General features: G+C 46.7%; 2 protein-coding genes across 3 annotated transcripts; both read left to right on the top strand.

Annotated features, from left to right (window-relative positions):
* Positions 1 to 73: 73 nt before the first annotated feature.
* LOC144138139 (THAP domain-containing protein 2-like) lies at positions 74 to 2,664 on the top strand. Its single transcript, XM_077670269.1, has 3 exons — positions 74 to 277; positions 1,674 to 1,872; positions 2,281 to 2,664. Exons 1-3 carry the CDS (start codon positions 207 to 209, stop codon positions 2,647 to 2,649), a joined length of 639 nt encoding a protein of 212 aa, XP_077526395.1. The 5' UTR covers positions 74 to 206; the 3' UTR covers positions 2,650 to 2,664.
* Positions 2,665 to 4,799: 2,135 nt separating this feature from the next.
* On the top strand, positions 4,800 to 21,678 carry LOC144138133 (serine hydroxymethyltransferase-like). 2 transcript variants are annotated; one of them, XM_077670258.1, is made up of 8 exons: positions 4,800 to 5,214; positions 9,454 to 9,655; positions 10,998 to 11,356; positions 13,050 to 13,262; positions 14,509 to 14,622; positions 15,674 to 15,796; positions 19,105 to 19,332; positions 20,814 to 21,678. In XM_077670258.1, exons 1-8 carry the CDS (start codon positions 5,172 to 5,174, stop codon positions 20,978 to 20,980), a joined length of 1,449 nt encoding a protein of 482 aa, XP_077526384.1. In that variant the 5' UTR covers positions 4,800 to 5,171; the 3' UTR covers positions 20,981 to 21,678. The 2 variants fall into 2 exon arrangements, with proteins under 2 accessions (XP_077526384.1, XP_077526385.1); XM_077670259.1 differs by lacking the exon at positions 4,800 to 5,214 and adding an exon at positions 5,648 to 6,104.
* The last annotated feature ends 184 nt before the right edge of the window (positions 21,679 to 21,862 follow it).

Genomic DNA, 21,862 nt, shown 5'->3' with positions numbered 1-21,862 from the left:
AAGCAGTGTACCTGCGCGCAAACTAAACTGAGGTTCGCAGGAGTAAAAGCGACGCCCGCCAGATGACGCCAGGTAACGCCAGTGGCCGCCATCTTGCCAGAGGCAAAAAGTGGGCTGCCGTCGCATCTCAATTTTTATTTGTTAGTACACCCTACCACACTACTGCTGTTGGACGTTTTAATGTGTGCAAGCCTGGCTCTTTGAGAATGGTTGCCACCTGCGTTGCTGACGGATGTGGAAATAGGCTGAAGAAAGGTTGTGGCCTCACATTTCACCTGTAAGTACATGAAAGCGGGTTCAATGGACCCTTTTCCAGTGCCGGTCCTCCTAGCGCCGCCACGACGAACTAAATAATTGCAGTCAGTCTGGCACAAAACCGACAAAACTCTCCTGTCCTTCCCGCACCAGCCGTCACCCGTCCCTTTCACATGAATATCACGAAAGCAGGTGCACATTACTGAGACTGATCTGCGTTCTAGTGCACAGCACTTTGGCGCACGGTACAGGGGTTTCGCGGCGGCGTCCACGTAACCGAGCGAGCGAACTAGCCACACCAGGCAGAACGGAGGAGTAGCGTGTGGCGAAATTTTGTTCCTTTTTGGCGCATACCCACTTGAGGGATTGGCCAGGGAGGGCAGCACGCGCTGCTAAGGCGTCATCTGCCAGCGCGTCGCCACGGCTCAGTATGTCTCACTGCCTCCTCCTCACACTTCCTTCATTCGCCGCCGTAAAGCGCCCTCCCCCTTACACTTCGGCCAGACGCTCTGCCTTCGTTTGTGGCTCACACGAACCACATGACATTTGCGCGGGAGGTTCAAACACGATTTGCAACAACATGCTCGGCGGCAGCGAAGTGCTGCGAAATGACGGCAGAGTAGCGCGCCCCACCGCGTGTAAGGTTATCACGCGATCACTTCCTGAGACTCGGCAGGTATGCGCCGTGACCGAGAAAAGTGCAGTTAGCGCTGCGCACAAATTTCGCATTAGGGGGTATTGCGAAATCATAATGTGAAATCGTCGTGTGGTTTTTTCTTTACTTTTTTTCATCTTTGTTGCTCCCTCACTGATAGCCATGTGCTCGCGGCGGGGTCAGCGTCAAGTGTCTTTTTTGTCGCTTTCTCTCTTTGCTAAGCTTTTTTTTGGGGCGGGGGGGTGCACATGCGAACTTCCTACCAGTTGTAAAAAAAAGAGGAAGTAAAAACGTGCCCGAGCAACAAGCCGAGGGGGTGCCCTTGTGTTTAAACTGCTTGAGGCGACTGTCGAGAATGGCGGACCGGCAGCCCGCGCATGCGCAGATTGCTACTGGAAAAACGTTCATCGCGGTCACTTCACGCCCCACTATGCAAGGTCATATAACTAGACGGCCTTGGTCATAATGAAGAATTAAACGGTACTTAATTTAACGAGCACAATCGTTTGTACGGTTGTGTTCATGTTAAGGTGTGACGTAGGCAACGTGTGTGCATGTGGGAAAGTTAATGTAATTGTGAATTAGTAAGTGGGTGCACATTGGCGTGGATTGTTAGGGATTTGAGATAAAGCCGAGGTGTTTGGTTTTTTCCATTGCATTTGTGCAGCAGATTTTACTTCATGTTCTGTCGCAGTGTTCGATGACACAGTGCTAGTTGTGTGTGTGTGTGGGCAGCAGTTGATACTCATACATTTATTGACAGGTTTCCGAAGAATGCAGAGGTGCGGGGCCGTTGGGAGCGGGCAGCTCGCCGAGAAGGGTGGCGTGCTAAGGATGCAGACCGCCTGTGTTCAGTGCATTTCACTCCTGAGTGCTTCGACCGCACTGGGCAAACGACGCGACTGCGCGTGGGAAGTGTGCCCACGGTGTTCCCTCCTTTTCGGCCTCGTCTACGGAAACCTGTGAGTATTACTGCCATCATTAAACGAGAAGCGAAATGTTGAGCGTGTTTGTGCCGTTATGGCCGCTACATAATTGCATGTTCAGCAAAGAGCTGTTATACTCATAGACTCTGCATTTTTGTAGGCCAAGGATTAGCGGGACTGTGGAGGGGTGGCTTAAGATACATCCAGCAAATATAAAATTAAACTTGAGCTTGTGCCATGTCTTCTCTGCTGGCATGCATACAACTTATCACGTATGACTAGGAATAAAGGTTGTTGCTTAGACTTCGATTAGTTCACCCAAGGAAATCGTATAGTACCTCCGACGTTGGATTTACAGAATATGATGCAAAGTTTTACTTAGTTCTTCCGCGAATTGCCTTTTTAAACTTAGACGTCTGAGAAATCGTACGGTTCCAACTTCAGGTGAAACGGAAGCGTCCCAACCCCAAGACTCGAGATTGCCCGGTCCCTTCTGGTTCTGAATTGTGCGACCTGCCTGGAACTGAAGAGCATCCCAAAGACCCGCCCACCAAGCGGGTTTACAAAGGCAAGGCCCTTGCCTCAAAAGGAGAAATAATGCAGTTAAAGAAGATTAAAACGTTACTACAAACAAAACGAATGCTGGTTAAGAGAAAGAGAGCCACACAAGAAATCACCATAGAAATTAGAGAGCGAAGGGATTTGTCAGAAGAAGGGTCGCACGTGTTCACATCTGTTTTCTCAAATGACATTCAGAAGATACTTAGCTGTGATGGGAATGAACAGAAACGAAAGTACCCGACTGAGCAGTGAGAATTTGCACTGACTTTACACTTTTATAATCCAGCTGCATATGACTACGTTTGATCCAAGTTCAACAAGGTCCTGGCATCTCAGTGAACACTCTGGGGTCGGCATACACCTATTCAAGGAGCTCCTGGCTTCACAGCAGAAGCATTTTCTTTCCTGGAAAAGTTTTCAGAAGCATATCCCTCTTATTGTGCTCTAATTGTAGACGACATGTCTATAAGGAAACGTGTAAAACTTGTTGGAGATGGGGTAGTCGGGTATGTTCACTTTGGAACAGCAGGGCATGATGACGACAGTCTTTCCAGAAGCTGGAAATGCGTGTGCCTTCATAATCGTTGGGTGTAAATGCCACTTGGGTGCTTCTTAATTGACTCGCACAAGTGCAGAGAGGGCCGGCTGACCAAACAGTGCATGGAGAAACTTGCGTCAGTGAAGGCTGAAGTTGCCTCTCTCACGCTTTGTGGAGCCTCTTCGAATTTCATCATGGCCAGGCGTTTAGGTGCTGAACTTTGTGTGGACTCTGAGCAGATTTCTGCAAGCTTTGTGAACCCGTATGACAACATTAAGAATGTTTGCGTTATCTTAGGTGCCTGTCATATGATTAAGCTTATCCGCAATTCCTTGGCGAATCTAGGCCACCTTGTCGACTCTGAAGGAAAGCACGTCAAGTTGGCCTACGTAGTGGCGTTGGAGGCGTTCGGCTGCGGCTGGGCAACAAACTCATGAAGGCCTATGTGCAATGGGAGGGGCAAAAGACGAAGGTGCCGTATGCTGTGCAAGCATTGAGTTCCCCCGTTGCTGATGCATTGAACTTCTGTGAACAAATGCCAAAGCTACCACGATTCCATGGTGCTCGTGTAACATCTAAGCTTGTGGGAGTTTTTGATCCCCTGTTTGTCCTCTTGAACTCAAGGAACCCTTCTGAAAGTTCCTACAGGGCTCCTCTGTGGAAGCAGAATGAAGCCTGCTGGAAGCCATTCTTTGCTGACTCCCAAGCATATATAAAGGTGCTGAGAGATTTGGCTGGACAGCCACTTTTAGAAGGCTTGAAAAAAACTGGTTTTGTAGGCTTCTCGATCTCCATGGCGAGCACTGAAAAAATGGTCAATGAGCGTTGGCCAGGGTGAGCTGAAGTACTTTTTGACGCACTAACCGAGCTGGATCATGCCGAGAACTTCTTCGGATCCGTTCGTGGCTGAGGTGGGTACAACGACCCGACAGCTGCACAGTTCACGGCGGCATACGAGTGTTTGCTGGGGCAAATAGAAGCGACATCTTCCAGTTCAGGAAATTGCACCAACGAAGTGGTTCTCATCTTGAGAACCACCACTGTTATTGTAGACGCAGCGAGCCCGTTTACAGACATGCACAGGTCTTCAATCTTCAAGCGCTTTTGTAGGCCATTTGACCATCTAAAAGTAAAAAAAAAAAAAAAATTCTTTATAACCTCACGCAACCGCTTTTATTTCGTTGAAGATGCGGGCGACTTAATCGGCAGCGCAAATAAGCACGAACGCAGCTGTACATTGCTGTTTTATGCCACTGGTAAGATGGCCGCCTTCCCTCTTGGCGGGGCTTCGATGGTTTCTGCACCCCCAATAACGTATTACGAGGATACGCAAGCACTTTTCATGACGCAGTACGTAAACCCGAAAGCATCAGGTGAACGGATACGCCGCAGTTGCGCCCTGGACCATAGAAACTCTATGCCCTGGACGGCTGGTGACTGCGGCGCCGCTGGGTGAGGTTCCGCACCGTGTTGTGACTCAGCGGGCTGCAACAAGCAGAGCTTTACTACAATGCAGCTTAATTAGCTGCGAGCACCTGACCTGCGCCCAACAGATATCACCAGATTTACAGAGCTACTAACGGCTTCGACGATGAGGGCCCTAAGCATACGCGCTAATTAACCCTGTAATGCGTCAATTCGCAAAATTTGTGCGAGAGCAGTTTATCGAATTTCTGTGCTTCCTAAAAGCTTGTACGAATGGTAAATCGTTCTAGTGTTGGAATAACCAAGCCAGTTGTAAACAACGTGCCACCTGCTGCAACTTCTTGTTCGCGCTCCTAGACAAAATGAACACGAGCAAAACACGAACCACACGAACTGTCTCGGATGTCGACACGTGGTACATATACGCAGATATACGCTTCCGCAGTTGCGTGCCCGACGCCGTGACGCACCGTTCCCATGCCAGACGATTGCAATGGCACGGTGCAAGAATCCGTCACGTGTGTATGCAGCCACTTTTTTGTTTTTGGAGCAACCGGGCCACTTTTCATGGCACAGCTAGGCGCGCCCCAAAGCGAACCGGTTGCTACCCGCCGCTCATTTGAGTTCGTTGCCCACAGCGAACCAAAACTGACCATCGCAGCAAGGGAAAAAAACTAGTTGGCACCGGCTCGCGGCGGACTGCACATTCTCGGACACCTTCTTCCGTGTTCGACGTCTACGTCAGTGGACTGACCCGCACCACTTCGCCGGGAGGCGTGTGTTGAGAAATACGGCCCGACCTGTTCATCACATGGCGGCTCAAGCGCAGGGAGACGTAGCGACGGCACCGACCCGTAAGTTTGAAATCCAGGCAAACTTTTGCTTGCCACGTACTCCGGGATTACGGCGAAAAAACGCTGTATCATTCGCCTCTGCTGACGTTCTTGTCGGAGGTTCTCGCCGTCAAACGATAAGACCATCCGTAACGCGTATAACGCGTGGTCGCCCCCGCAAGCGCTGATAAAGCAGCGATATCGGCTGACGCGCTTGCCGCTCGCGCGTGCACTGCTCGCGTAGTCGAGGTCGCGATGCCTTCGTTTCTTCCACGGCAGAGGAGGCGCGAAGCCTTGACCGTGAACCGTTTTGGCCCGTACCTCCAAACACGGTAGCGCTGGTTTGAAAGTTCGTTAGTGTGCCGGGTGCCAAGTTGGATCGTGACGCCGCAACAGTTCGGTGCTGTGAAATAGAGGGGGTTGGGTGGGGAAAGTGTCCTTTTTTTTTTTTTTTTCTGCCGCCAGAAATAATAGCGGGCACTTCAAATGTTTATCAGTTTAGGAAGGGTACACTACCGGCTAGAAAACAACAGCTTTAAACCTGTTAATTTGTGGCAACCTGCCAGCGTTGTAAAAGAACACGAGATACGCGACTGGAGATACCAAGTGTGGCCGTGATATTGGGAGTCTTGCTCAACTCTCAGTGGGCAGAGCTAAAGTCCGGTGTTCCAATCTCGCGAGTAGTTGAATCTCGAAATTGTGGTCGTCTTATCATATCCCGGCGGCTGCGGGCGAGCCCTGATAGGAGTCAGGCGAGACTGGGAGCTTATCTGCGCGCGGCACATCGTCCAAGCCGCGTCGAACGTTTCCCCTTAGTTTGAGCGCTCACTTGCTGCTGTGGAGTAGCCTGCTCAAGCATTTCTTCACACTAGCTCTACGTGTACTTCTCCCCGTATTTATGCGGATACCAGGTAGGTTTGTGCTTGGGCGCCGACTTGCTGTCGTCTGATATCGTCTGCACAGCAGTGGAGCTATTCCGAGTATTCCGATGCTGCTACTTATTTGCCGCTCTCCAGCTAGCTTGTATTTGCTTGTGCTACCTTTGCCTTTTTGTTGTTATAAATGGTAGGGGATTTCTTACAACAATCACAGTAACTCATGGTTTAGTTTGTCTCAGCCAGAATAGCTTAACCATGGTGAAATCCTAGGGGACGTACAATTAGAAAATAGTCATGTTGAGTTCTCCGATCATATACTACATACTGCAGGCCCATTAAAGAGAGGCATATAACCCCGAAATGTGCCATACAAAAACAATTCATGTTAGTAATCAATTTTTTGGATGCCATCAAGTTGTGCAATTAGTGGGGGGGAAAATATTTGAAGTTGTTAGTTTCTCATGAAGAGAAGAAAGAAATTTTGAGCATGTTAGTCACACGTAATGGCAAGAAAGAATATTTGAAGATGTTAGTCTTGTGTAGTAAGTTGAAAATGACTTCGAGGTGTGTATTCCATGGCAGTCATGCTATTGATGAGTTTGGGTAGGAGTTAAATTGCATATGCAATGTATTTTCAAGCTAGAGGAACTTAGGCTTTACATCTTTTTCAAATTTGCAGTGTAGGAATGCATACTCTAGTTTTGGCCCTATCAGAGAAGTGTAAGCAAAAGGTGTAAGGGGCATGTGAAGTTAATGGCTCAAAAAACATTTGTGGAAGGTGTATGAGCAAATAGTAACGTGTTTATTTTGTTTAAGGTCATTAAGTTGCTCTCAAGTATCTATATTTGTTAACTTCAGTAAGTAGGCAGGCTGTAGAAGACTGCAAAAGAGAAGCAATGTCCTTTACTAATAATTTTGAAAAAACTGTCTTATCAGGATCAAGTTGCATAACATTGAGTAATAGCATACAAATAACAGTTCAGTAGCTTAGTAGTAGTCATTAATCATGGTTAGCAATTTTATGAACCAAACCATCATTACGAAATAGCATAGCCTGTGGGATTATGATAGCAAAAGGCTTTATGTAAATTGGAAAGAGTAGGGGACCTAAGACACTTCCCTGGGGAATGCCGGAAGTGACGGAACACTTATAATTGTGGCCATCAATTCTGACAAATTGAATATGAGATAAATGTGCAGAAACTTTGTTAATCACATAAGGTGAAGGACCTTCAGATCTAAGGTTGTAGATTAGCTTGCAATGTGAGATGAATAAATGAATGAAAGTGTTATTTTTAATTTCATATCAGTATGGGTCCCGATTGCTTGTTGCGCATTCCTGGCCAGTATTGGACCAGTGTGGCCAGTACTGAGATTGAAGTCTTTACAAACATGGAAGAAAAATAGTGTAAATTTGGCCTGACTTATCAAGAATATGTGCAAAGCTATGAATGACTGACACTAGTGACCGTAGAAAAGCCTTTGTGAAATCTAACTCTGCTCCAAACCTAGTAATGTGAGTAGCTACAACATGCTCTAGCATTCAGCTTGACAATGCTAGTGATGTGGCGCCGTGGGTAGCAAAGATCATTCGCTTGTCGCCCTTTCTCAGGGCCGGGCGCCCCACTTGCCAGTCAATTGGTGCAATGAATTATATGACTGAAGGGCAGAAAGCGGTAACAAGGAAATGAGAAAGTGTCTCAGCGTAGCATCACGAGAAAATGATATGCAGTGATATGTTATCAGGACCCAGCGTGGCAACCGCTGTTGCGATTACGCCATTCCTTCCGGGCCTCCAAGCCACACCTAGTACTTCATACTGGCAGCATTGAGGTCACATGTTATCTCCCAGCGAGCCGAAGTTACGTTTGTGCAAGAAAAAAACTTTTAAAATCAGCTTCCATATATGATGATATAAACAAGTGTAAAAGGTGGTTGCTGAGTGCCAAATCTCTGCAGCAGTTTCTTTTACTGCATGTTGGCAGTCTGGATGGACTGAGTTCGTTTCCCGGGCGCGGTGACCGCTTTTCTGGTGAAGGCAAAAAGCAAAAACGCCCGTGTATGCGAGATTTTGGCGCACGTTAAAGATCCCCAGTTGGTCAAAATTAATCCGGAGCCCTCCACTACGGCACGCCTAATCGCCTGCGTTGCGTTGGCGCATTGAACACCACAGTCAGTCAATCAAAATGAACGGGCTGGGGCTTCCAACAGGGCAAATGGATTTGTTTGGCAGTATTCCCAGCAGGCCCGTGGTGGTTTGTTGGCACACCCACCTTCTTTGTTGTCTTAACGAGTGCCCAGGCTGCTGAAGCAAAATGCATAGAAGATAGAAAACATGCCATCACCTACGTGTCAGTGGATTTCTCCCTTCTGTTTTGATCCTAGTTTCATTGCAATAATGCCTGTGGCTTGTAGTATTGCACAGCTTGCAATTTCCATAGGAAGTTACACTGCAGAATCTTATCAGTTTCCTTATCTAAACATCAATATGAGGTGTAACAATTAGTGCTTGATGCTTGCATATTTATTGAATGATCGTTGCCAAAACCTTGCAAAACTGCAACCTACGCCACATGTTTGCCTAAGAACATGTTTGCATGCTGTGGAGGGTAACATGCATATTTTCTAGCACAAAAGCGAGAACACAGGAGAAGGATGCAGATGGGACAGGCATCCTAGTACCAACCTAGTACCAGTACCGGTACCAAGTTAGCCCGAAACCAACTTGCCCAACTTTCCGCTCTAATTAATGTGGAAGCTATGTCTAATAGTTTTGCGACTATTTGATACGCTATGAAAATTGCTGGTTCGTTGGGAACAGTTGCATTGAATGCTTTAAACTGTGCCCTGCCCCGTACCTTGTAATTGACAGCTTTGCTTTTAAATCTTAACTGAAGAGTTGGTGTATCAAACGACAAGATGAAAGCAAACTTCGTATCGCATCACTCACAACATTCCCTCGGCCTTCTGTGCGTAAAATGCTCTGGCTGTTTTTAAATTCTCGTCCATATTAAGGTGCAGCACCCTGTGTGCTACACTTGTGCTCTGTGCACATGTGTACAGAGACCCGGTGTGGTGGCTCAGTGGCTATGGTGTTGTGCTGCTGAGCCCAAGGAAATTGCAGGTTCGATCCCGGCCACCACAGTGGTTGCTCTCCAGATGGAGGCGAAGAGCAAAAATGCCCCTGTGCTGAGATTTCTGCACGCGTTAAGGATGCCCGGGCGGTCAGACTTAATCCGGAGCACTTCACTATGGCACGCCTCAGCCCAGGTGTAGCTTCGGCGCATTAACCAACAAAATTTGGATTTCTGAGCTACCAAGGTAGGCTGCAATTAGTGTCCCAGTGTAAGTTAGTTACCCAGGATGCTCTTTCTTCCCACAGGATCAGCCATGGAGCCCGGATTCATGCAGCAGAGCTTGGAGCAGTGCGACGATGAGCTCCATGACCTGATCCTGAAGGAGAAGCAGCGCCAGATGCGGGGCCTGGAGATGATCGCCTCAGAGAACTTCACCAGCCTGGCGGTCACCCAGTGCCTGGGCACCTGCCTCACCAACAAGTACTCCGAGGGATACCCCGGGCAGAGGTCAGCTCTTTTCCTCAATTGTCGCAATGGCATTGAAGGGGAAATTAAGAAGTAGAATTATATTGTATGAAGTGTTATTTTTACAGTAATACAAATATTATAAATGAAAATTAAAGAATAAGTGGTTTAATGTTTTAAAAATCGTGCGTGATAGTGGATGGTTTCTGGAGTGTTCTGGTGGTGTAAGTGTCGCGTACAAAAAAGGAAAGGTATGTTTATATTTTGCTATTCTGAAAGCACGGCCAGGATCCAAGAAAATGTAAGTGGCCTTAAAACAAGGTGTTGCCAGTTGCTTGGAATATGAAGGATATCGTATTATGAGATAGGTATTCTGAATGGTTGCTGCATACCATCAGTTATTGCAATGAGGATTTGGAAGTCAGATAAATACAAAACTGTGCTCACTACATTAAATATGGAAGCCATGTGATAACTTTGTTGGGAAAGAGCATTGCGTGCTGGGTCTCTGTGAGAACCCTTGACGCAAGATGGCCGTGGGCAGGGAAGTCTCCTATGGATTCCACGTTAGTCGCCTCTCGTAACTTTCTTGCGTAATTTGGGTAGCTCCCAGTTCTGACCACTGGTGAAGATTGAGCAAAAACATATCTATACGTTTCTTGCCACAGTAGGCCTCTGCTGTCCTGTAGACTCCAAAAGGAGGACTCCGAAGTGTCACAGTTTAGTAATGACATGACCAGCAAGGCGTCATTTTATCTGTACGGTACGGGGACGTCCTGCAGCCAGTGGTAGTGTGGTGTCTTGATCGGACCTAGCCAAGTCTCCTGGCCCCCCAGGCACACATATCTTCTTGCTATGGGCCTGTTCAATTCCTAATACTCAAAACTTGTTTATGCCTCACGCTAGGACGTAACGCGTACTAAAAAAACATTGGGACAGTCATTTACGCCTCACACTGGAGTGCCTCGTAACGCGTATTAAAAAGACACTGGGACATTCGTTTACGCCGCCTCACACTGGAGTGCTTCGTCCTTCAAAGACCAGAGACCTTTACAGCAAACCCGTATATACCTCTACCCCCGAACGGTTTCATCTCCATTGGAAAAAATGCCAAGGCCTCAAGAATACATTTATACACCGCATTCTTCGCCCCTCACCAGGTCTCACGGTAGTGGAGATGGCCTGAGATTTTTTTAGATAAAGGCGAAAAAAGAAAACGCCCATGTGAAGAGGTTTTCGGCGCACTTCAAAGATACCCAAGTGGCCAAAATTTATCCGGGGGAGCCCTCCGCTTTGGCGTGTTTCCCAGTCCAGGTGCAGCTACGGTGCATTAAATCTCGCAATCAGTCGTCTGACCTGTCTTGGCCGTGCCGTCCGGTTGCAGGTACTACGGGGGCAACGAGTTCATTGACGAGATCGAGTTGCTGTGCCAGAAGCGGGCCCTGGAGGCGTACCGGCTAGACCCGGCCCTGTGGGGGGTGAACGTGCAGCCCTACTCGGGCTCCCCGGCCAACTTTGCCGTGTACACGGGCGTGGTGGAGCCCCACGGCCGCATCATGGGCCTGGACCTGCCCGACGGGGGCCACCTGACGCACGGCTTCTTCACGGACAAGAAGAAGATCTCGGCCACCTCCATCTTCTTCGAGTCCATGCCCTACAAGGTCAACCCCCAGACGGGCCTCATCGACTACGACAAGCTGCAGCAGACGGCCGCCCTCTTCAAGCCCAAGCTCATCATCGCCGGTGGGTGGGGGGCGTGAGCCCCGAGGAGGAACCCCCCAGGGTTGGTTCCTCGTTCCCACGCTCGTTATGAGAAACCTTCTGCGTCTAGCTCTAGAGCATGTTTGATTTAGATGCACATGAAGTGATCAGTGATTTGGTTCTGATGGTTAAGCAGTCAGCCTGCTTAAGTGCGCAATGCAGGCAACAAAGAAGCATGACGTACAGTACAAGGGCCCCCATTGTTTCGGTCTCTTTTTGTGCTAACACTTCCTTTGTTTTCTTGTTGTTTTGGTTACTTCTTTTTCATTAAGTGCAATGGGAAGCTGTGGGTGTGAGTGCTATTTCCTGGAGGACGAGGAAGAGTGAACCTCATGAAGGGGTTAACAGCCCACGAAGAGACGACACACACGGAAGAGGAGACAGGACGAACGCTGAACTACAACCGATTTTTATTCCGCCAAGAAAGACGTATAAATCCACCGACTGGCCCACCAAGCCATCCTCGTGACGAAGAGGGGAGGTTGTTACTACCACTGCGCACTGTCTCTGTGTGGGTTTCTTCAGCATCTGTGTGAGCTTTTTTGCACTATTGAAAATGACAAGCAACCAGCCACGTTCACCAGTGCACAGGTGGAGCTCTACAGCATCACTTACCTCACTTTTTGAGCATGTGGCAGAACCCAGTTATTCATCATTAACTGCACTTGCATCCACATTTCTTTGCACACAAAAAAAAAGTGATGCGGCACCTAAACTTCTGCATGAACCATCTAAGGCCCTCAGTCACTCCTAGCTGTCATTGGGGGTTCGGTGGCTGAAGTTGGTAGTTTTTCTGGTGGAGGCGGCAAGCATGCTCTTAATTGGTTATTAAGGAACCCCAGGTTACCTAAAATAATTCATGACTGGGCATTGAAAATAGATGAAGCATGGTTTTGGTGCATTTTAGATTTACCGGTTGCACAGTGGCCAGGGCATTATGCTATGGCGCCTGAGGTTGCTAATTCAATTTTGGGCTGTGAAGGCTGTGTTGTTAACAGAGGTCGAGCATGAAATGGCCTTGCAGCATGCAAGATTTCAGCGCATGTTAGTGTCCCACATTGTTTAAATTCACCTGTAGTCCTCCACCTTGTTGTGGTTACTGATTAGCTGGTCTCCACGAAACTTTGTTGGTGCCCCCCCACCACCACCCCTCACCTTCCCCGTTCTCCCCACACATTTTTTTTTTTTTTTTCACATTTGTGATGCTAAAAATGCTAAATCTAAAAATTGAGGCACAATGTGGTTGCCAGGTTGGCTGGCCTACCGAAAAATGGTGGTTGATGTTCGACGCTGCGCAGGTTAGGTGCATTCTTTGCTGAAGGATAGCTATTTAGCTCCTTACGATTTAATTAAATTTCAAATACAATGGGGTTTTTCAATTTACAATCTCGGGCTCATTGCAGGTAATCTGCAGATAGGCTAAGGATTCTCCATTCCACAGAAATATGCGTGTAGAATGAATGATGAATTGCTTCCCAGGAAGTCTGTGGTGAGTTTGAGACTGATAGCCGAAGAGCCCCACTGGCTTCAGAGCTTCATTTTGTTGCTGTAGCTGACATTGCAGTGTGCAGCTAGGTTATTCATCAGCCACATGATAGTGTCTTAGAGTAGTGTCATTGTAGTTCTGGTACAGAGGCCATTTTATCTGAATGCGTATGTGCGATGACTGTTGCAGGCGTGAGCTGCTACCCGCGCCACCTGGACTACAAGCGCTTCCGCGAGATTGCGGACGAGAACAACTCGCTGCTGATGGCCGACATGGCGCACGTGAGCGGCCTCGTGGCCGCCCAGGTGGCCCCCAACCCCTTCGAGTACTGTGACATCGTCACCACCACCACCCACAAGACCCTGAGGGGGCCCCGGGCAGGGCTCATCTTCTACCGCAAGGGTGAGCGAGGTGCCAGGCACTCGTAGGTGCTCTGTCAAACACAAGCACGTTTTCTTAGGCTGGGTGGCAGGTGTCGTAGTTCAAGTGAAGAAAAAGAAACAGGCTTGGGCTGGACTTGCAAAGCGACAAAACAACTGGACTGGTGTAACAGTATACCGTATTTTTGCACGTATAACCCGCACCAAAAATGTGAAAATTTCGGGGGTGAAGTAGAGGTGCAGATTGTATGCGAAGTATTTCGTTTGGTGCAGCTTCACCGCAATGCGCGTTGGGCCATGATGCCCTTACAGCAGTAGTAGCGACTAAGCCACTGTTATCCCATTGACAGTGCTTATTCTGCACACACAGCTCAACAATATACGAACCTGAAAAAAAAATGTCTTTGGCAAGTCATCTAGTTACGTAGTCAGCTAGGTAAGCTCTTTTGCACAAACAAATGTGTAATTTTGCTTGAATTAGTATCTTTGGTCCATCCTTTTATGTATAAACTATGCGGGCATACGTGGGGATGTATTTTTTTTTTTTTTTATTCGTCAACGGAAAGTGGGGGTGTGGGTTATATGCAGGGGCAGGTTACATGCGCGAAAATACGGTAACAGGGTGGCTGCTGAGACGGGGCTAGGAGTAGAAGGAGGCCATTTGCTCGACTGAAGGACGTAGTCAGAAAATTGGGAGCGAAGAATGGGCTCGGAGAAAATTTGGGGGCAAAGAATAGATTTGGGCAGCATAGGACAGGAGCAGTTGGTGGTCTTTGTGCTGCAGTGGACTTGGACTGGTGTTGATGGTAGTGACGATGATTATAATAACCACTTGTTTAGGAAAAACACATTGCATTTGCTGTAGAGTTGAATACGTTGTAAGCTGTATCCTCTATGCCTGGAAAAAAAAAGTACTGGAGAGATTAATGAAAGACTGGCAGGCAATTATTCTATCTTCTTTGTTATCTTAGAGCATAGATTTTATATATCTTAGATCAGGGTCTTGCATAGAACACTGTCTGCCTTGTGGGACTCCCAGTGTTAGCCTTTTCATTTTTTTATTCCATTGTAGGTTTAGGTGGTAGAGCTTCTTGTGAATGTAGAGGGGGGGGCACTATGAACAGCAAGAAACATTGGGTATTCCCTGGTGATGTAGGAATGATTGTGGGTGTATTAACTGGTGGCAGTTCCCGTTGTGGTTTGTTGGAGCAACTACCTGCAGCCCCGTGCTCTCATTCAAGCCTCCATGACCAGTTTTCTTCATGCAGGTGTCCGGTCTGAGTCTAAGACGGGTGTCAAGGTCATGTACGACCTTGAGGACAAGATCAAGCAGGCTGTCTTCCCAGGGCTCCAGGGGGGACCACACAACAATGTCATCGCAGGTAACTGCATTGGTTTGCCTTTTGTTCCTTGCTGCTGAGTTTTCGTCCAGTAGTTTCTTTCTTAAACTTTTCCTGAAGGAATTTTGGGTTAAAGTTTAAAGTAAGCATGCCTCGCACATGGGGCCCATGTCTTGCACAGGCCTACTATATTGGCGCGAACCATGCCCTTCGATTTATTCATATTTTGTTACCAGTGCATGGCTGCACCCTTCCGTGTTATCCTGTGTTTCAAGCAAAGCGTGCATTTCCTTCATCTTTTGTATTCCGCACCAGCTGTCTTGTTTTGTTGGGGAAAGGGTGTAGTTTTGCAGTCGCTATCCCAGGCTGTTCATGCTTGATCAACAATGTTCCCGATTTTTTGAGAACTGAGAGCAAGCACTCGAGACAAGTGCTGCAGCTTTTGATTCACCGACGCACGTCTGTGCGCATCACTTTGCTGGCTGCTGCTTCGATGTTTCTGTGTTGTTGTTCTATTTCATTGTGGGGCAGAAGTTTGCTCCAATAAACATTATTCCAACAAGAACCTTCATTCGGTCTTCATGGTGTGATAATATAGTCTCTTTCTATTTTTCTCTTATCAATATTCAAGTTGGAATGTTTCATGCGACTGTTGGGGCAAACAGATTTTTTTTTTTCATTTGTTTTGGTTAAAACTAATTACAATTGTGTATCCTTAATTTAACAATTAACTGCTGATAAACATGCATCCAAAAGTGCGTCTAAAGCCTGAGTGTTCTTGCGTGTTGTAGAATCGTGAGTCAGTTGTGTGTTGTTTGTTCCATTGATGTTATTTTCATTTCTTATGCTCTTCTTCCTCTATTGCAAACATCTTCCTTTCCTCTCTTTTTTTTTATGTGCACCACGCTGAAAGCATCATTGTTTGTGGGCACTTATGCAAATAAATAAATTAATAAATGCTACAGCGGCAGCTGCCACTGTGTGTGTGTGTGTGTGTGAATACACCTGTAGCCGAATGATATCTTTTCTTGGCAACTACTTTTGGGGCAGAAAATTAAGCCAGCATTTTTTCTTCTTCTCAATGTTGTTGCAGGCATTGCGGCTGCCCTCAAGCAAGCGGCCACTCCCGAGTTCAAAGCCTACCAGGAGCAGGTTGTGAAGAATGCGCGGACACTGGCAAAGGAGCTCCAGGCCAAGGGGTACACCTGTGTGTCAGGTGGGCATTTGGAAATGTGCTTCTCTGCGCTTGTGTTGAAGCAAACCTCCCTCTCTGTGCCTCACTGATTGCGGCATTGACCAAGAATGTGCTGCGGGAAAGCCAACATTCTCGGATGGTGATGATGATGGTTGGTGAAGTGAAAGATGGTTGAAAGGCGAAGCTTTCTCTAGTTGAATGCCAATGTCTTCAAAGTCCAAAATACAAATTGTTACACTTAAAATGCACTGCAGGAAAGCCAACTTGCACAACGGATTTCCACAAAGGCATGTGAAGCGCCACAATAAAAAAAAAAACAATTCCTGTGGTCGGAACCAAACCTCCTGGGTTCCTCGCGCTATAAAGCCAAAGTCTATCCGATGGCACCATTCTTACACGGTCAAAGCACTTTGGATTTTTTACTTTGATTCAGGTTGCATAGAAGAAAGCTTCACATTTTAACCATCTTGCTCTTGAAGGGACACTGAAGTGAATTGGTCAAGCTCCTGTTTTTGCTTGCGCTGCGTAGACTGGCTCAAATGAGCACACTTTTCATCGTTTATTGGGGCGATGAGGTGGTATTCTTTTATAAAGCCTGAAAGAAGAAAAACTACCATGCGCGATTTGTGGCCATCGCACCAACTAACGGCAGTGACGTCAATACAAGGCGCTGCGTGATTGGACAATGTCCAAGGTTAGAATTCAAACCAGTTTCGGTTTCAGCTCTGTGAGACAACATGCTTGGCATCCAACGTTATCGTTGGTTGGGCATTCTCCATATCTTAGTAATCGGCATACCGCGCTTCTGCCATGTTGTCGGCTATAAGATGCCTCAGATAAACCAGCCAGCACGGCTTGGAATCGTAACAATCGCTAGTCGAGGCGTACGCAGTGAGTGAACGCCCTCCGCGTGGCCACAAACGCTCAGATGCGATGCGCTTTTCTTCCATCTTTAAAGCTTTCCTGGCTCGTGCCTGTACTGTAAGAGGCGTGTTTGCACCAGGCCAAGTATCGACTGATTCAGGAGTGTTCCCACTGCCCGCAAGCAGTTGGTGCTCATGGTAATACCACACCAACGATAAGTCGCGAGCATATCAGTGTCAGTCTGCGCGCATTCTGCGAACTCGCTCGTGGAGCAATGACTGTTACAGCGCAAAAATGGTGAATTCAGTATAGAAAACAATGCCCTAACACAAATAAATCAACTTTTAAAAAATGTGCTATCGGGGATTCAAACTTGCAAATTGCAAAACATTGAACCTAGTGCTCCAGACCATTGGCCATTAACCAGCACTTTCAGGAGCAAAAATACTATAAAGCATATATAGTATAGCCTGTTAACATTTTTATTTAGTTTCAGCATTCCAAGCAGCTTAGACAACTATTTCTTGAATAGCACTCGTGCAGTAAGCACCCCCCAAATTTCCACAAATATCTCTGTCTCGTAAATGCATTCTTTAGGCACAAAAGCACTCGCAAATGTGTGGCTGTGCTGCTGACCGCTGTGTTAGTTCACCCAGCGCAAAAAGTGCTTCCCACATCTTGGTTTTACGCTGTACAATAAAAGTTGCAGTTGATTTTAATTCTTTAGTACCTATATTAACTTTGCTGACTCTTCTCCCGCGTTCAGTTGGCGTTAGATTTTTCTACTAGCGTACAAGTCGGCGAAGCGTCGCATGTGCGCTTGTGTGGAGCTACTTTATAAACTTTACTAAGCCTGATACAGTCTACAAATTAACAAACTAAGGGCACATTCTTCCAGGCTGACATGGCGTAGTTTCAATGGAGCAAATGAATTGCGATGACCCGCTGGCGGCCGACTGACTAAACGCTGGGCTGACTGATTCTGTGGAACGCTCGGCAAGTCGTGCCGTAGCGCAGTCAAGCCTTATAAAATCGGCAAGGAGGATGCAAAGAGGGGGACTGCATTTTCAAGTTGATTTTTCTACTGAATAGTCGCTTAAACGCAGCGAGAGTGGTTGAAACAAGGCCTGCAGACTCGAGACTACAATTTGCGCTAGTAATCCCACAATGTTTACAAACCACTTCACTGTCCCTTTAAGAAAGGGGCTGTAATTTCTTAGTATCGCAGCAGGGGAGCTTTACTCGAGGAGATTTTGTATTCTCTCATAGAAAAGTATACAGAACTTTTTAACCTACTCTATGGTTTTCTGTATGTAGAGGTACGATGCAAATGGTCACGGTTCTATCTTGAATAAATTTTACTTTTCACAGACAGTTTTCTGCCATCTTTTTTTCCATTTCCACTGCTCGTCCTAAACTCCTTCATTTTTTAACTGGTTTGTTACCGTAAGGTCAACTGCTTTCCTTGAAAATTTGGTTTAACGGTTATTCCACTTGAAGGATAACTTTTCTTCTAGGGAGTTGTGCAAAGTAAGGGTATATTTTTTCGGAGAATACTGCTGCGTTTAAAGTTTTTGCATGTGGTGGAGATAGAATTGAAGCATATAACTTCACTTTCTGGTACGTCCTTGTAACATAGATGCTTATTCAGTCTGCTAAAAACCATGGCTGCAGTTATACCTATACTACAGCATGTTGACTGTTCATGTAGATCTCTGCCAAGAAAAAAAAAAACAATCTTGCGGCAGATTTGTTTTTGCACACAAATGCTTAAATTACAGGAATCTCGAGTATAAATGAGTTAAGTCCTGTCCCTTGGTTTTGTAGAGGTCTTGCCATTTGTTGCAGCCTAAAAGACTGGCCTTGCATGCTTGAGAAAGGTTAGAAGTGAAAGAATTTACCATTAAAAAGCTTTTGTGCTAAAACCAGCATGCCGTTTGATTAATACTGTTCTTGCACTCTATCTGGGGCCCATACTTTGCTTGGTGTTTATAACTGTTCTTAGTTTCTCGGAAGAGCAGAAAGCAGCAAGTTTTATAGCTCTCCAAGGACAGTGTAGCCTGATAGGAAATGTTAGTGCCAGGTGAAATGCAGTTACAGAAAGTAAGATTACCTTAATGTAAGGTTATGTGTTGTCAGTATGGTGTATTGTCAGCAAGATGGTAGTTAGATGATGCTTGTGATGACCTTTTATTGGGAGTAAGATGACAATAAAATGACAGTAAGGTGATGGTTACAATCACTTTTTATTGTCAATAAGATGACAGTGTATTGTCAGTAAGGTGACAATAAACTGGGAGCAAGATAATGCTAACAATGACCTTTTATAGTCAATAATATGACAGTGTATTGTCAGTAAGGTGACTACAAAATGACACTGAGATGGTGGTTACGATGACCTTTTATTGTCAGTAATATGACAATCAGGTGACAGTAAGATGACGCTTACGGTCACCTTTCTCCAGGTGGCACGGACAACCACCTGGTGTGGGTCGACCTGCGGCCCACGGGGCTGAACGGGTCGCGTGCGGAGCGTGTGCTCGAGCTCATGTCCATCGCGTGCAACAAGAACACCGTTCCCGGCGACAAGAGTGCCCTCAACCCGGGCGGCATCCGGCTGGGCACCCCCGCTCTCACCACTCGGGGACTCAAGGAGGCCGACATCGTCAAGGTCGCCGACTTCATCCACAAAGGTGCGCTGATGGTGGTGGCTGTTCCCTATGCAGCACTTGCTTTGACCTGATGGTGGTGGTCGTCAAAAAGACGGCTTTGTCCCGAAAACAGTGGGGCCGATTTTATCGCAAACTTCAAACAGATAGTTGAGATATTGCCGCGAACCATACATTGGGTTTGTTTATTTGTGTTTTGCTTTTACCGCCCGGCTGCACCGGTCTGTGTTATCTCTGCGCCAAGGGAAGCACGTGTTCCATTCTTTCTTTCTGTGCCTCATGTGCTTATCTGTCGTGATAGGGAGAGCATTCCGATCTAACGTGAACAGCCCAGAATAATCTTCTTGGATCTACTATGTTCTCGATGCGAATCGACGTTTCGAGAACCACGCGCGCCAAAAGATAAAAAGCCTGCAGTGCGGACGCCGGGGCATTCGATTCGACGACACTCGCCTGTGCAAGTCACTTTGTTGACCGCTGCTTCGCCGCCTCTGTATTCTTCTGAGTTGTTAGGGGAGCACAAGTTCGCTCCAATAAACGTGTTTCTCATTCAAGACAACTGCATCGTCCTTGTCTTCGTGACAATATGAAGGACAGTATATGAATCAGCAGCGACACCCCGGCCGCTTTTCGGCCATCTCTCTATGATGTCACGCTCGTGTACGTGCGATTGGCAGCTGCCGACATAAGGCACGGCCAAGAAACACGACTAGCCGATTGTAGCAGGAGCCTTTAGTCCCGTTTAGCCGGATCACTTGAATGCTAACGTGCAGTAAATACACTTACTACTGACCTGTATTATGTCACCCCCAGTTATACGGCGTCACTGTGGGGCAAAATATCAGTTTTTAATTCTTTCATTTTCTTCAGTTAGAAAAGCATCTTTTGTGGCTGGAATAGGGCTGACAGAGTTTCCCAAGGCTGGTTCTTTCAGATTGAACAAAGTTGTATTTCGTCTTCGTTATCAGCCTGTCTGCGCCCGCTGCAGGGCAGAGGCCTTTCCCATAGATCTCCAATTACCCCAGTCCTGCGCTAACCACAACCAATTTACCCCTTCAAACTTCTTGATCTCACCTGCCGATCTAACTTTCTGCCACCCCCTGCCAGGCTTGCCTTCTCTAGGGATCCACTCTGTTGCCCTTGATGACCAACGATTATCTTGCCTTCGCATTACATGCCCTGCCCATTTCTTCTTTTTAGTTTCTACTAATATGTCCTTAACAAGCGCTTGTTTCCTAACCCACTCCACTCTCTTCTTCTCCCTTAATGTTACACCTTTCATCTTTTGTTCCATTGCTCTTCATGGCCTCTTTGATTTACAACACTCATGAAACAAACTGGTCACAAGACAAGTCTTCCACACAATTGTGAATTTTTTTCTTATGTCATTTCCGCGTCTAGAATGTGTTGTATAAGGAATGCAGTGATTGTTATACAAAGTAAGTTGTAGTATCTGCGGTGCTAAGTGTTGCCTTTCTCTCCCTCTCTCTCTCCACTTCCCCCAGGGCTTGGGCTTGCCTTGGAGGTCAAGGCCAACTCTGGGCCAACCCTGAAGGACTTCAAGGCTAAGCTTGAGACGGATCCAGTCTACGTGCAGCGGTTAAGCCAGCTCCGTGAGGAGGTGGAAGCCTTTGCACTGACCTTCTTCATGCCCGGCTATGAAAAGCTGTGAGAAAAGCCGCTCTCATCTCGCCGATTTTTTTTTTTTTTTCTTCTTCAAAACCTGCCTTAACGCTGTAATTTTGTTCTTTTTCAATCGCTGCGGCCCTACCAAATTCCTGTGCAGTAGGAAGTTTCGAAGGCAGGAGGCTGTTTTTACGACTCTCTTACATGGCTGTTATGAGGTGAAATGCTCTATTTTTGGAAACTTTTTTTTATATACAAGACCACTTTTTTTTTTGTATTTTTTCTCACACGTGCCTTACTGTCGGCGAGTTTTACGTTGAAGTATGTATGTAAATGCTGTGTGAAGCATTTTCTTCGCCCAAAGCATTTTCTTCGCCCAAAAATGTGTTGTTCAAATTTTACAGCTCGCCAACTTGTGCCATTCCTTTGTATTTGCTGACCCGGTCATTGTGGCAACACTCGAGTTTTCGGAGGTGTGCAGGTTTTTTCGCGTTTGTCCGTGCGATGTTTTTATTTTCAGGCTCGTGAACGTGCATTTCCGATTTCTGTTCCATTTTTTAACCAGCATTTGAGCCCAAGCTGGGGTTGTTGTAAGCATCCCAAGGTTTTTACTGGGACCACTAATAACCTTCCCCTTTTTTTTGTAGGTCGGTGTGGTTTACACTAAGTTTTATTACTCAGAAGGCAAACCTATGTGACGTTCTATTTTTGTGAAGAGGCAAAATAAATACCTTATTTCTTGCACACCAAGAGAAGTGTGTCTGTTTGTGTGAGACTGTGTGTAACCAAGTTGAATACTTTTCTTTTTTTGAAATTGATTGATTTGATTGATTGTGGGGTTTAACGCGCCGACGCAACGCAGGCGATGAGGCGCGCCGTAGTGGCGGGCTCCGGATTAATTTTGACCACCTGGGGATCTTTAACGTGC

The sequence above is a fragment of the Haemaphysalis longicornis genome, unplaced genomic scaffold (genome assembly GCF_048455015.1).
Source record: "Haemaphysalis longicornis isolate Haplotype H1 unplaced genomic scaffold, Haemaphysalis longicornis Haplotype H1 scaffold_5, whole genome shotgun sequence".
Lineage (NCBI taxonomy): Eukaryota > Metazoa > Arthropoda > Arachnida > Ixodida > Ixodidae > Haemaphysalis > Haemaphysalis longicornis.
Note: the sequence above shows the minus strand (reverse complement) of the source record. Positions and strands in the feature narration are given on the sequence as shown.

Bases quoted from the DNA above. Each gene is read 5' to 3' on its own strand.
- LOC144138139 (XM_077670269.1), top strand. From the start codon at position 207: ATGGTTGCCACCTGCGTTGCTGACGGATGTGGAAATAGGCTGAAGAAA. The intron at 278-1,673 runs GTAAGTACATGA...ATTTATTGACAG, and splicing joins TGTGGCCTCACATTTCACCT to GTTTCCGAAGAATGCAGAGG. The intron at 1,873-2,280 runs GTGAGTATTACT...TTCCAACTTCAG, and splicing joins GGCCTCGTCTACGGAAACCT to GTGAAACGGAAGCGTCCCAA.
- LOC144138133 (XM_077670258.1), top strand. From the start codon at position 5,172: ATGGCGGCTCAAGCGCAGGGAGACGTAGCGACGGCACCGACCC. The intron at 5,215-9,453 runs GTAAGTTTGAAA...TTCTTCCCACAG, and splicing joins CGTAGCGACGGCACCGACCC to GATCAGCCATGGAGCCCGGA. The intron at 14,623-15,673 runs GTAACTGCATTG...ATGTTGTTGCAG, and splicing joins ACACAACAATGTCATCGCAG to GCATTGCGGCTGCCCTCAAG.